At 49.0% G+C, this 13996-nt stretch overlaps 1 protein-coding gene across 1 annotated transcript in view; it reads right to left on the minus strand.

The window, feature by feature from the left end:
• bsna (bassoon presynaptic cytomatrix protein a) overlaps nt 1–13996 on the minus strand; it is a 287753-nt gene that overhangs the window by 70988 nt on the left and 202769 nt on the right. The window contains exons 6-7 of the mRNA XM_051670134.1: nt 10027–12388; nt 8766–9535 (exon numbers count right to left, since the gene is read on the minus strand). Of these exons, the coding sequence (XP_051526094.1) occupies nt 8766–9535; nt 10027–12388 (3132 nt within the window). The remainder of the gene's footprint in view (nt 1–8765; nt 9536–10026; nt 12389–13996) is intronic.

Genomic DNA, 13996 nt, shown 5'->3' on the forward strand with positions numbered 1-13996 from the left:
CTAAACACAGGACAAACAAACAAAAACAGCAAAACAATAGGAGCGCTCCACATCCGCTGCGCCATCAATTTATCAGGATCTTATAAGAAAACAGAAAAGAAGATGACCCAGATACATCTGAGCTGATTAGCCTTGGAAGCTGTGGCTTGCATATTGTGGACGGGAGCTTTCAACATGGAGAAAAAGAGACTTCTGGGAAAGTGGGAGATACAATGAGAGCGCTTTAGCAACTTTTACATGACACAGCTGCCAGGCGTGAAGATTTTTAAATCCTCAAAATTCCTGCATAAGTTTTGTGCCCACAGATGGATGGAACCCCTTGCTGTTGCTGAACGAGCCATTTAAATATGGCCAGCTGTACAGGAACAGCCACAAGAAACTGGCCTAAAACAAAATGCCATCATCATTATCCTACTCTATTGTCAAAGAGGCCACTGCTGACCCCCTCTTTGAAGCTAAGTTGCACTTTTTTGCCTTTGATGCAAGGCAGCTGAAGCCATTTCTAGAAGCCTTTCAAACAGAAGCTCCAATGGTCCCCTTTTTATCAGATGGTCTGGAGAGCATACTGAAATGCTTGCTGATATGCTTTATCTCGCTCTCAGCTGCTAAAACTGGACCCATTTGACAAAGCAGTGAAAGTTCCACTGAAGCAGCTACAAATAAAGCTGTTGATTAAGCCGCACAAAAACTTGGAGAGTATCCACTTCGTGCGTAGGATTTCAAGAAAGAGTTCATCTCTTTTCTAGCCGCTAGCACTCATAAGCTGATGAAGAGAAGTCCAATGAATTATGCTACTGTGAGACACATGGGCTCTCTAAATCCTGTTTTCATGGTGTCCCAGGCAGAGAATTTCAAACTGAAGTTTGAAAAGCTTCTCCAAATGCAGCTGAATAACAGCTGGTGCACTGCTCCCCAGTGTGACAAGATTCTAGGCAAGTACAAAACTTTCCTTACTGATGTCAATGCCAACCACAAAGCAGCATTTCTAGATTTTAAACATACCACCTGCAGAGTTGATGAGTCTCTTTGTGGGCAGCAAGGCAGAGTACTCTCAGCTTTTGGAAATTATGAAATGCCTGTTGAGAAAGGCTACTCAGTTAACAAAGATTTTTTTGTTGAAAAAAAAGTCTCTACGGGTTGTCCACGATTCCTTGGCTGGAAAGCCTTTGGAGGGACCTCTCCCAAGAAATATGAGAAATATGCACTACCTTGATGGTGACAAAAAGAAAGAAATCTGCAGAAGAGAAGAAAAGAGATCAGTGATGAAATAAAAACCCTACCTGTAGAGAAACAAAAAGTCGAGCACAGCATCGTGCAAATGGAAAAGAAAGCAGATGAAATGGCTGAGAGGGCTGAGCAAAAGCAAAATTTAACATTGCTTGCAAAATCAAATGCATTCTGCAAGAGTGTGGCAGAGAAAAAGCAAGAGATTATGGCTCTTGAGAGTGCTCTATGTGACATGAAAGGTCGCAAGGTGTACAATGTCCTATGGGTGTGAGAGTTCATACTACCAGGAGTATGACCTCATTCTGGGCATGGGCAAAGAGCGTGTCCTTACAGGTCATCTTTATGGCTGTATATTGCTAATAATAATAATTATTATTGTTTGGTGTCATGTGGGAATATATATGTCTTTATCTCCAAGGTGTGATGACAGCATGAATATTGGGTGCTAGTGACATTATGTATAGCCCTTTGCATGAGGTCTGCCCTTCTCCCCTTTTATCCCCTATAGTGCACAGATATGTTATGACATTGGTCTATTAACTGATTTGTTAGTTCCTTTTCTTGACACTGAATCATTGGGACCGGGTTCCCCACTCATTTCCTTATGTTATAAGAAGCAGTGTTTATGCAATGTCTTTTTCACTACCCTTTTTGGCTTGTGGACATTGCTGGTCAGAAGCACAGCATTATAGTAACTGACCCCTTACCATCAGCTTCTGACACAGCATTGAAATTACCTTCTTGAAAGGGAATGTCTCGGTTACTCATAGAACCTTAGTACTCTGAAAGAAGGGAATGAGTCGCTGTGTCAGAAGCTGACGCTAAGTGATCGTATACCATTAACACCATGCTACTGAGCAGCACTACTGAGTTTCCCCTGAAGGGGGTTGAGAGATACAAATTTCTCCCTTCAATCTGAACATTCTGGGGATGTGATGCTGATATACATTTGGCAAGTGAACATGGGTGGAGGGCCAAGCGTCACCAGCCAGTCAAATTGGCGTGGTGGTATAGGGTTTCATCTTCATATCTACGCATCTTGCCTTCCTAAAGAGGCTGCAGCCACTGCACCTTCATTTAATCTGGTGATCATGTTATGATGATTGAACAGTTTAACTGATCTAAGATTAATTGTTTTCAAGTGGGTGGTGTTAATAAATAATAATAGCAATTGCATTAAGTTAGTATCTAGTTTATTTGGTTAGTCCATCAACACTGCTCTGAACGACATTTGATACACAAGGTAAAAATGGTGAGAAGTTGAATCAAAGAATGTGTAATCAGTGTGGGGGTCATGTCACACATTCAAGCTGGTCCTGTCCAGCACAGAACAAAATACACTTTCCACACAGACCTGATCTTGCCTTTCTGAGGGTGCTCTTTATTTGAAATGGTATTGATGTTGTTGATGCTTGTGCAGTTGAACAGCTGAAGACAACATACTATGCAGGGCCAAGCGGTTCCGTTTCCGTTTCATTTTGCTGTGCTCTGAAAGACGGTGCTTATTACGTATTATTAAAGTTTGCAGTTATTCCGATAAAACAAAACAAATACTGCATACAATGGTCTTGAGTCACTAAAATAATTATAAATATGAGTAGGCTACTGATGTCTGCGTAAATAACAAAAATGTATTAATTAACACTGTGTATATGGAGTGTGAATGTTGAACTTTTACAGAAGGTACCAACAAAATTTATTTCAAATATATCTATTTATTTGTATCACACCAAATCCAAACTTTAATTATAAATGAAAAGGGGAAAGCTCTTGATCAGAGGCTGCAGCCGAATTCATCTTACATCGCTGTGTGTATGCACAAAGAAAATTATTTTACATTTTATAACAAATGTTTTAAAACATTTGAGCACTGTCCATGTCCACTTGTGTAGGCTAAATTAATCACTTTATAATCAAACTGGAAACTATTGCCAGCGCTGAGATGACTTTATTTAAAATGAATTCACCAGAATTTCAAGTGGTTCAACCGTTTATTTTTTCAAAATGTCAAATGTCAAAATAAAATGATCTTAGCTGCATCAGGAAAGACAGTGGTTATGCCTTATTATTTAAGTGTGTTGTCATGCCAATTAAAAAAACAAACATCTTGGTTACTGATGGAGGGAACGAGACATTGTGTCGATGTAGTGACACTAGGGGTTTGATCTTGAGAGCCCCAATCACCTTTGCTTAAAATAGAAAAGGCCAATGAAAATTGGCAAGTGGAATTTGCATGCCACTCTCTGCCCCGGACATACGGGTATAAAAGGAGATGGCATGCATCGCTCATTCAGATTTATGCTGATGAGCCGATAGAGAGTCCCAGACATGTCAGCAGCTGGTTCAACACCACGGAAGGAGGGACACAATGTCTCGTTCCCTCCATCAGGGAACAGAGGTTACATCAGTAACCAAGATGTTCCCTGTCTGTCATTCACTCGACGTTGTGTCGAGCGCACATTATCACCTTTGAAAAAACGAGAAAGGCACAATGCAAACGGTACCCCCAACTGGCCGCTACCTGCTACCTGCTACCAAGGCTACTGCGTAACACTCGGGTCGAAACCGGGTCTATGCGTAGGTTATAAAACCTCGCAAAGGTATTGGGTGTAGCCCACCCCACAGCTCTGCATATGTCTGCTAGAGAGGGCCCCCTTGCCAGTGCCCAGGAGGAAGCAACACCTCTAGTGGAGTGCACCTGGACTCCCAAGGGGCATGGCAAGTCCTGAGACTGGAATGCGAGGAAAATGGCATCCACAATCCAATGGGCTAATCTCTCTGCTTGGAGACAGCTTTCCCCTTCTGCTGTCCTCCAAAACAGACAAAGAGCTGCTCCGAGCATCTAAAGCTATGCATGCGGTCCAGAGTGATGCGCAGGGCACGAACTGGACACAGCAATGACAAGGGTCTTCCTCCTCTGAAGGGAGCGCTTGCAGGTTCACCACCTGGTCCCGAAAAGGAGTGCTGGGAACCTTGGGCATGTAACCAGGTCTCAAGATCACGTGAGAGTGTGCCGGCCCGAACTCCAGGCATTCGCTGGTAACAGAGATTGCCTGCAGGTCCCCCACTCTCTTGATGGAAGTGAGCGCCACCAGGAGGGCCGTCTTCAGGGACAGAGTGCTGAGCTCTGCCTGCTCCAGGGGCTCAAATGGGGCTCTCTGTAGGACAGATAGATCCCAAGAGTGGATCAGGCACGGTCTAGGATGATTCAACTTCCTCGTGCCTTTGAGGAAACTGTTGATCAGGTCACGCTGTTGTGAGGGTCTCCCGTCCAGTGTATCGTAGTGAGCTGCTATGGCAGCCACATACACTTTCAGGGTAGAAGGAGACAGCCGTCTCTCCAGCCCTTCCTAAAGGAAAGACAGCACAGACCCGATGGCGCATCTCTGTGGGTCTTCCCCACGGGAAGAACACCAGTTAGGGAAAAGACGCCACTTCAAGGCATACAGCTGCCTTGTAGAGGAGGCCCTGGCCTAAGTGATCATGTCTACCACTGCTGCGGAAGACCGCATACCGTCCAGGAGCCAGACATGGAGATTCCAGAGGCCTGACCGTGGGTGTTGGAGTGAGCCTTGCCCCTGAGTGAAAAGGTCCTGCCTCAGGGGAATGCGCCAGGGAGGCACTGCTATCAGGAGCATCAGATCCGAGAACCAAGTCTGGTTGGGCCAGTACGGCGCAACAAACGGGACTTTCTGCTCGTCCTCTCTGACTTTGCACAGAGTCTGTGCAATGAGGCTTACAGGAGGAAACACATACTTGTGTAGCCCCCGAGACCAGCTGTGTGCCAAGGCATCCATGCCGAGATGAGCCTCGTACAGGGAGTACCACAGGTGGCAGTGAGAGGAGTCTTGGGAGGTGAACAAGTCTACCTGTGCCTCCCCGATTCTCTCCCAAATCAGCTGGACTATGTGGGGGTGGAGTCTCCACTCCCTGCAGAGCGTTACCTGCCATGAGAGCGCGTCCACTGCACGGTCGAGGACGCCCGGCTCACAGAGACTTCAAGGTCTGCTGACTCCAAAGGAGGAGGACATGCAATGCGAGAGTACGCCACCTTGGCGGTTTATGTACACTACGGTTGCTGTGTTGTCGGTTCAGACCAACACATGCTTGCCCTGAATCAAGCCTCCTCAGGGCAAGCAATACCGCCAGCATCTCCAAGTAGTTGATGTGCCATTGGAGTCGGGGCCCCTTCCAGAGCCCCGACACTGCCTGCCCGTTGCACACGGTGCCCCAGCCCAAGTTCGAGGCATCTGTCTTGACCACGATGTGCCTTGAGACCTGCTCTAGGGTAACACCTGCCAGTAGAAATGCAAGGTCCGACCAAGGGCTGAAAGTCTGATGGCACTGTGGCGTGATGATCACACACCAAGTGCTGTGGCACCATGCCCACCTCGGCACTAGAGTCTGTAGCCAGTGCTGAAGCGGTCTCATATGCATCAACCCGAGGGGGAGAACCACCGCCGAGGATGCCATATGCCCCAGGAGCCTCTGAAATTGTTTCACTGGTGCCGCTACCTTCTGCCTGAAAGTCTTCAGGCAGGTCAGCACTGACTGAGCATGTACGGTCGTAAGACGTGCCCTGAGAGAGTCCAACTCCATACCGAGAAAAGAGATGCTCTGCACAGGGGAGAGCTTGCTTTTCTCCCAGTTGACCTGAAGCCCGAGTCGGTCGAGGTGCTGAAGCACAAGGCCCCTGTGCGCACACAATAGATCTCGCGAGTGAGCTAGGATTAGCCAGTTATCGAGATAATTGAGAATGCGTATGCCCTTCTCCCTCAGCGGGGCCAGGGCAGCCTCTGCGACCTTGGTAAAGACATGAGGATACAGGGACAGACCGAAGGGGAGGACCTTGTACTGGTATGCTCGTCCCTCAAAGGCAAACCGAAGAAAGGGTCTGTGTCGAGGAAGGATCGATACGTGAAAGTATGCGTACTTCAGGTCGATGGCCACGAACCAATCGTGATGTCGTACTGACGGCAGGATGCGTTTCTGCATTAACATCCTGAACGGAAGCCTGTGTAAGGCCGGAGGACGGAGGCACCCTCGCCCTGCACCATAGTGGAGAGGATGCCACTTAACTGGGGCAGGCGTCTGGTGAACTAGATCACGTAGCCAAGGCGAATCGTCCTGATGAACCACCGCGAGGGGCTGGGAAGCGCTAACCAGGCCTCCAGCTTCCGCGACACCATGGCACCAGGGGGACGACTGGACTTACCGTGCCTGGGAAGGGTGGTTCATGGCAGGGCAGAGCAGGCACCCCACATGGAAGACAGCCCAGGGGGGACATGCTGTTCCGCAAGCCCGCAACGGTGGCCGGTGACAGGGGCAGGCGAGTGGTCCCAGAGACCAGCACACTTACCTGTTCGCCGGCTGTCTCTCGATGGAGAACGAGGGAACGGGAGGTACTAGCGTTCGCCTGATTGACCGGAAATGCTTCCAGCACCTGGCCGTTGCGAGTGTGCTGGCTCAAGGAATGAGGAAACTGCTCTTTTATTGACAATGTGGGTGCCGAGGCCCAGAGGGCACTCGGCGATGTAATACTCACCACGCGCTGGCCCTGGGCATCTCTCCTGCCTCACCATCGCCCCAGGGCCAGCGCGTGGTGGAGAAGTTGCCTCATCCCTGGGCAGCCCATGTCAGAACCGCCTCGAAGCCCATCTGGGGTTCTTGGGGGCTGGCTGACGGGCAGGTGGAGCCGACTTCCCACAGGAGGATCTTTTTCTCTGAGGCCGGTGTGCGGGCTCTGATGGTACAGGAGCCGGGGCCGGCACCGCAAGGAAACAGCTCTGGTGAGAAGCAGACGGAGTGCAGGACCTTGGTGGCCTGAAGGTGGCCAGGTTGCACCGCAGCAGGATGTGTTTAATTGCCTCGGTCTGCTTCTTCACCGTCGAGAACTGATGGGCAAAATCCTCGACGGTGTCTCCAAAAAGCCCCCCTTGGGAGATCAAGTGGACTTTCTCGGCGTCACACATCTCCGCAAGGTTGAACCACAAGTGCCGCTTTTGGACCACAAGAGTGGACATCGTCCGTCCCAGGGTGCGTGCCATGACCTTCGTAAGGCAAGGTCGGTCGCAGTGTGCAGTTCCTGCATCAGCCCTGGGTCGGTCCAACCCTCGTGCAGATCTTTCATCGGATTGGCCTGGTGGACCTGCAGGATGGCCATGGTGTGCAGGGCGGAAGCGGCCTGACCCTCGGCCTTGTAAGCCTTCGTCATTAAAGAGGAAGGGAACTTACAGGCCTTGGAAGGGAGCCTTGGTCAGTCGTGCCAGGTGGCTGCGCCCTGTGGGCATAAATGCACTGCTACGGTGCGCTCTACCCAGGGAAGCTCGACATATCCCTTAGCCGCTCCGCCATCGAGGATAGTCAGAGTGAACGAGCCTGCGAAGCGTGTATGGGCAGTAAAAGGTGCCTTCCGTGATTTCGTTAGCTCCTCGTGCACTTCCAGGAAGAAAGGCACTGGGGTGGGGCGTGGCCGTGTGTCGCGCTCCAAGCCCAGAAACCAATCATCCAGCCGCGAACACTCTGGCAGGGTGGAGGGTTCCACTTCAGCCCGATGTTCGCAGCCGGCCCTGGGCTGTCATCTCAGCATCCACCTCATCCTGTGCTCTACCGCCTGAGGGCGGGAGCTCAGAAGATTCATCCGCTTCTGATAGCAGAATCTATTTAGCACCCGCAGACTCAGACTGCCGAAGCACCCAGGGGAAGCACCACACTCGACCGTGCGAGGGAGACCGCTGATATGCGCCGTAAAAAAATCCAGCAGCATAGCAAGAGGTGAGAGACAAACACAAGCATTCGGCTCCGAAGAAAAAATCTGAATGAGTGATGCACACCCAACCCACATTAAGAAATTACTGTCACTAACATTTCTAACCAAAAATAGAGGTCAAAGATTGAAGCCGGAGTCTTACACTTTTTTATGATTAATAATTTGTCAAGATTAAATAAGAATGTTATATAACTTTAATGTTGCAGTTAATTTATGTCATTATTTGATCTTCGTTTACAAATCACAATGATACCCTTCTAGCTTATGTTGTTCTGACTTAACAAAGGTTAAAAAAATCCTGTCTGTACACATCTCCTGGCAGCAATTATGCAAACGAGTTTCCTTGACAGTAAGGGTCATTCTGGTTGACTACCTACTGTATGTCTGAATCACAGCCGTGCTGATAAACAGGGCTAAAAGCGCTATTGCTCCTGTGATGTTGCTTTAATAAAATCTTGAATATATTGCTGTAATGCACTCTTAAAGCATTATTGAAATACTGCCATTTACCTCATCCATGACTTTCATTGAGAGGACAAGCCAATATCCTTTATTATTTTAACTTTAATGCTAGATAAAACTGTATATGCATTCCTTTCAAAATACATTAAACACATCTATACAATCTATAGGGGAAAAATCAATAATACAGGTATACATTTTTTGTTGATTAACAATGCCCAGTGTGAAGGTTAAGGTGTTGGCTGCTTAGCTGGAAAATTCCACTATTAAGAAATGAGATGGCTATACATTTAAAAGATTTACTTACAGCTGCTGTATTTGTCTGTGCTGCTGAGCTAGGTTGCCGAGCCAATGGCCCAGTCTGGCCAGGTTTGGCTTGTAGTTGCTGGGCTTGAACTAACTGTGGTTGTGCTGTGCCTGTGGAAGATGTCTGTGGCCCTGGTCTGGCAGTTGATGTCTGTGCCTGCTGTTGGAGCTGTGTCCGCTGACCTTGCTGCTGCCCATCAACAGGTGGCTGGGAACTAGCTTGTCTGCTTGAATTTGAAGTTCCACCTGGACCCTTCTGTCCAGGCCCGAGAGATCCTGGCTGCCTGGAGGAAGATGGGTGGTCCTGTTGCTTCCTGCTGGAGGATCCCTGATGGTGGGTGGACTGTTTTCCAGAGCGGGAGCTATGGTGGTGGCCTGAGGTGTCACGGGAATAATCTGAAGAGTTGTAGCCCTGAGAGCGAGACTCTCCCCTTCTCCCTGAAGATGACAAGGAGCGGGAGTCATGCCGCATGGATGGATCCTTGGAGGAACGTGATGATCGAGAGGAACGAAGCTCATCTGAGTGGCGTGAGGAGGAGTGCCTACCAGAACTTCCGCTGCCATGGTGGCGGTGTTCTCTAGAGGATGTGTGATGGGTATGGCCATAATCATCTTGTGGCCAAAGATCTTCTGGTGGCTCATCATAGTCTTGGTATGTGTGCTTGACATGGCCCCGCCTCCCAGAATGACCACTGCTGCCATAGTGACGGGAACCACGAACATCACGCGGCTTCTCAAACCAGTCTGTCTCCTCTTGACCAAGATTGTAAGCTTTGGAAATCAAAAGCAGATCATAATCAATCTCATTGTTTAATGGTGAAAGAAGATTGCACACTGAGGCCATGCAAAAAAATAAAAAATAAAAATAAAAAAAACGAATAAAAATAGCCCAAACCAAAAAACATGCAACATAGTGTAACACAATATAACACATAAAACAATTATCAAAAATTAGAGATGCAGTTCATGAAGAAGTTTGGAAGTCATAATCATTTAATATTATACACTCAGTACACACACACAAATTAGGTGCCCTGGAAAAGAACAAGAGTGGGGGAAAAATAAAGACACCACACAACAACTTAAGCTGTTTTTGGAACTAAGCATAGCATTGACAGTCAGTTTTGTCGAGAGCTGCATGTAGCCTGAAGACAAAACTTGGGCATGCACTTGGTTTTTACTTCTGCTATTCACTCTCTTTCTCTGGGTGGGTGGGGGATGTTTAAAGTGGGCAGTGATGCTGGCATTCAGCTCCCAATTACCTTCGCTGTCAGAAACAGCACAATGCATATCGTCAATTATATACATATCATCTGGTTTGTAGACATGGGTCTGAGGCAGGTCTCGAATATGGTCCTGCACATCAGGAAGTGAGTGACTTGAACCATATGAATTTGATGGATAGTTGAAGGCCCTGCCAACACCCATGAGATTTGCCATGATGCGGGAGCTCTCTTTTTCGGAATATTGAGAATGCAAAGTGGGGCGCACACTGTGGCCACAGTTGCTGTTGTACGACCGGTCTGTACAGTCTCGTTCAAATGACCTGCTTCTGTAGCCCCTCTCACAAGATGAAATTTTGTCCATGTCATAACCGGTTGAACGGGACCTGCCATAGCCATAGAGACGTTCATCTTTATAGTAGCCCCATTGTGGATTATAAGCATTCCGTAGCCCATAGACATCATCTTGAAGTTTATGGTCATGAGAACCTGAGCCATAACCACTGGTTGTAGAGGTGCTAATGGTGTAAGAGGCCAGATCAGCCTCCATATCATGAGTCTCCTCAATTGGGGAAAACTTGGATATCTGCTGCTCAATGACTTGTTTACGATGTTTGCTCCTCCTGGAGGACATGACGGCTGGAGGGCACAGGCTCTTTGAGAAGAGCCTCTGGGCTGCTCGTGTAGGTGCTGAGTGTCTGTAGTCATCATAGTAATATGATGATCCCCCACCCACGCTACTGCTTCCCACCTCCCGGCCATGCGTATTTGCCCCTTGTGCTTGGTAGCTGCCGGTGCTCTTACCCCTGCCATGGTGTTGGTTGTACAGATCAGCATCACGTTCGTCCTCTGGTCTGCCAAAGGAGCTCCCTCCTCGAGCGTGAAGTCCATCGCTTCCGTAGCGCCCATGACCCTCATTGCGATGCGAGTCTGAAGTAGTGCCCATACCCTCCTTGGTCAATTCACATATGTCATCGATCATGGCATAATTCCTTGGGACATTCTGCTCTAGGTTGGAGGATCCATATAGGCCTTCATTGCTGTACATAAAGGGGCTGTCCACTGAGTGCATATGGTCAGATAATGTTGTCTGCCCATATGTGTTGGTAACAGTGGTGTTATATTGCCCATATGAACTAGTTGTAGTTACTGTATGTCCATAAGTATTTGCAAAAGTTGTTGTGTACTGCCCATAACTACTGGATAAGACTGTTGTGTATGGCCCATAAGCAGAGGTTGCTGGAGTTGTTAAAGACCCACTATAAGTATTTGAAACAGAAACAGAGTAGGGAGCATAAGTGCTTGCCATATTTGTGCTATATTGGCCATAAGATGGACCCAAACCAGACTGGCTGTAACTGGTATCTTGGGCAGTGGTTGTTACTGTGACTGTGGGATTGTTTATAACCTCATAATTAGTGGGCAGCTTGTGTTCAAGGTCGGCAATGGATGTCTGTCGTGGCTTTTGATGAAAAGTGAGAGTGTCTGTTTGTGGCTGATAAGTGCTTGCTTGACTGACTGGGTAGGGGGGTGCCTGGCTTGGGTATGGTGTACTATGGGTTGGATAAGCATTTGGACCAGGAGGTGGTAGGGTAGGCTGGAACTCTAGATGGCTTGGCTGTGTTGGAGGTGGCACTGAAGTGTCTGTTGGATATGGAGGTTGGCTCTGGGAAAAGCCCTGGGAAGGGAAAGACCCTTGGACCTGATAGGATAGGACTGGATAAGTCTGCAACAGGGTGGGCTGGGGGAGAGCTTGGGCTTGGGTGACTGATGGATAGGGAGGTTGGTTGAAAATTGAGCCCTGCAATGTTGAGGCCTGCGGGGTAGGTGCTGTTGGGAGACTTTGTGGGTACTGGTACGACATAAATGATGATGTGGGGGGAAACTGGGCAGCAGTGTTCAGCTCACAAGTAAACTGGCTGAGTGGTGCCATGCTTGGTCTGGTCAGTAGCCCATTGCTCTCAAAGGATGTGGCCGCAGATGTCAGACGAAGGTTATTAAGCTCAGAATCAGACATATAGTCTCGAGAGTCACCCATGCAGCGCAGGTATGCTTGGTCTCTCCTCTCTCTCTCCTTGACCAATGTTTCTTTTCTCTGTGTGATGCCCAACTCCAAGTATCTAAGCTTGGCATCAATTTCCTTTTCCTCCTCCTCCAACTCAGCCTGCTGCTTGCGTAGCTTTGTAGATTCCTGCTCAACAGCCTTCAGCTCATGGGTCAGGTCCTTTAGGAGACTGGCTTTTGCAGCCAAGCGGGAACCACATTTCAGAGAAGGCAAAGAGGGCACAAACATTTGGGATAGGTTAGGGGTGACCAAAGGCAGTTGTATTTCTTCCGGTGGAGGGCTGGGCAAGGTCCTTTTCACCTTCCTTAAGAGTGAGCTCTGCTGCAGGGCTGCCAGCTGCAGAGACACAGGGCCCAGGAAGAGTGAAATAGCAAGGATCATGAAATACAGAGGACAGAACAATGTTGCACATTAGAGAGACAGACATAATTACAAGCATATCACAAACTATGTTCCCTATCTGTCACTCACTCGACGTTGTGTCGATGTAGTGAAACAAGGGGTCGAACTTGGGAGCCCCAATCACCGCTGATATTTGAGAAAAGGCCAATGAGAATTGGCGAGTGGAATTTGCATGCCACACAGGTATAAAAGGAGAGGGCTTACATCCACTCATTCAGATTTGTTCTTCGGAGCCGATCAGTGTAGAGCTTCCACTGGCGTTCCATTCACTTCAAAGAGTGTATAAGCTGTTGGATATATGGTACATTTACAGCGGGTTCTCTCTCCTCGCACAGAAAAGTACAGAGAACGCCCCTGGGTGCTTCAGCAGCCACACTAAAAGAGTAATTTTCTCTCAAAGCGTGATGCACTGACAGAGAGCGTCTTTTTAAAGATGCCTTTCCATCTATGTGCAGTTCCTGGTTGTGGTCGGTATCTCTCTTCCTCTGACGGCCACGATGTCATGCTGTCTCACGTGTATGGGTCATAGTCACGCTGAGACAGCGTTCGTGGATGGCTCATGTTCTCACTGCGAAAACATGACCATGGCATCATTGCGATCGTGGCTTTCTTTCTTTCATAGAGGTAAAGCCACTCCCACCCAGGTGGGCTTAATGTCTCATTTGGGGCTCGAGATTAACATGAGGTATCGATCACAGCCACACTCTGCCCCAGTTCCTTTTCTTCCTGGAGGTGCATGAGGACGTGCGGGCACCTTTTACTGCCCGGTCCGGTTTCATGAGTTCTTCTGCTCTCGCTACCCTCGATGTACATGGAGGTTCCTCGGTTGGAGCAGGTGATTGCGGTGCACGTGTAACCGCAAAACGCCACCACCTGGCGGAATCATCCTAGGCTCCCATCCAGGGCCTGTAAGCTCACGTAATCCTTGATGGCCAAGGCTTACACTGCTGCTGGACAGGCCGCCTCCGCCTTGCATGCCATGGCCATCCTGCAGGTCCACCAGGCCAAGGCTCTGAAAGAGCTGCACGAGGGTAGTCCTGATCCGGGATTGATGCAGGAGCTGCACTCGGCAACCGACTTCACCCTGCGGGTGACAAAGGTCACGGCACGGGCTCTTGGGCAGGCCATGTCCACTATGGTGGTCCAGGAGTGCCACCTGTGGCTCAACCTTGCAGAGATGAGGGACACTGACAAGGTTCACTTTCTTGACGCCCCATCTCTCAAGGTGACCTGTTCGGCGACACTGTCGACGACTTTGCCCAGCAGTTCTCGGCAGTCAAGAAGCAGACGGAGGTGATCCAGCACATCCTGCCCCGGCGCGATTCCTCCGCCACCTACAGGCCGCCGAGATCCCATACCCCATCTGCTCAGCCTCAGCATAGAGCCTCCTGCAGTAAGTTGACACGCCCCGTCCCTCGGTCTGTCAACAAGAACCACAGGAGGGCTTTGAAGCGTCCCTGAGTCGGGTGACCCAGGGGTGAGGAGACCAGCTGTCAACCAGGAGGTGGTACACAGACCACTCCATCCCCCGGTGGAGGGCAG

Source organism: Myxocyprinus asiaticus, chromosome 33 (genome assembly GCF_019703515.2).
Source record: "Myxocyprinus asiaticus isolate MX2 ecotype Aquarium Trade chromosome 33, UBuf_Myxa_2, whole genome shotgun sequence".
Lineage (NCBI taxonomy): Eukaryota > Metazoa > Chordata > Actinopteri > Cypriniformes > Catostomidae > Myxocyprinus > Myxocyprinus asiaticus.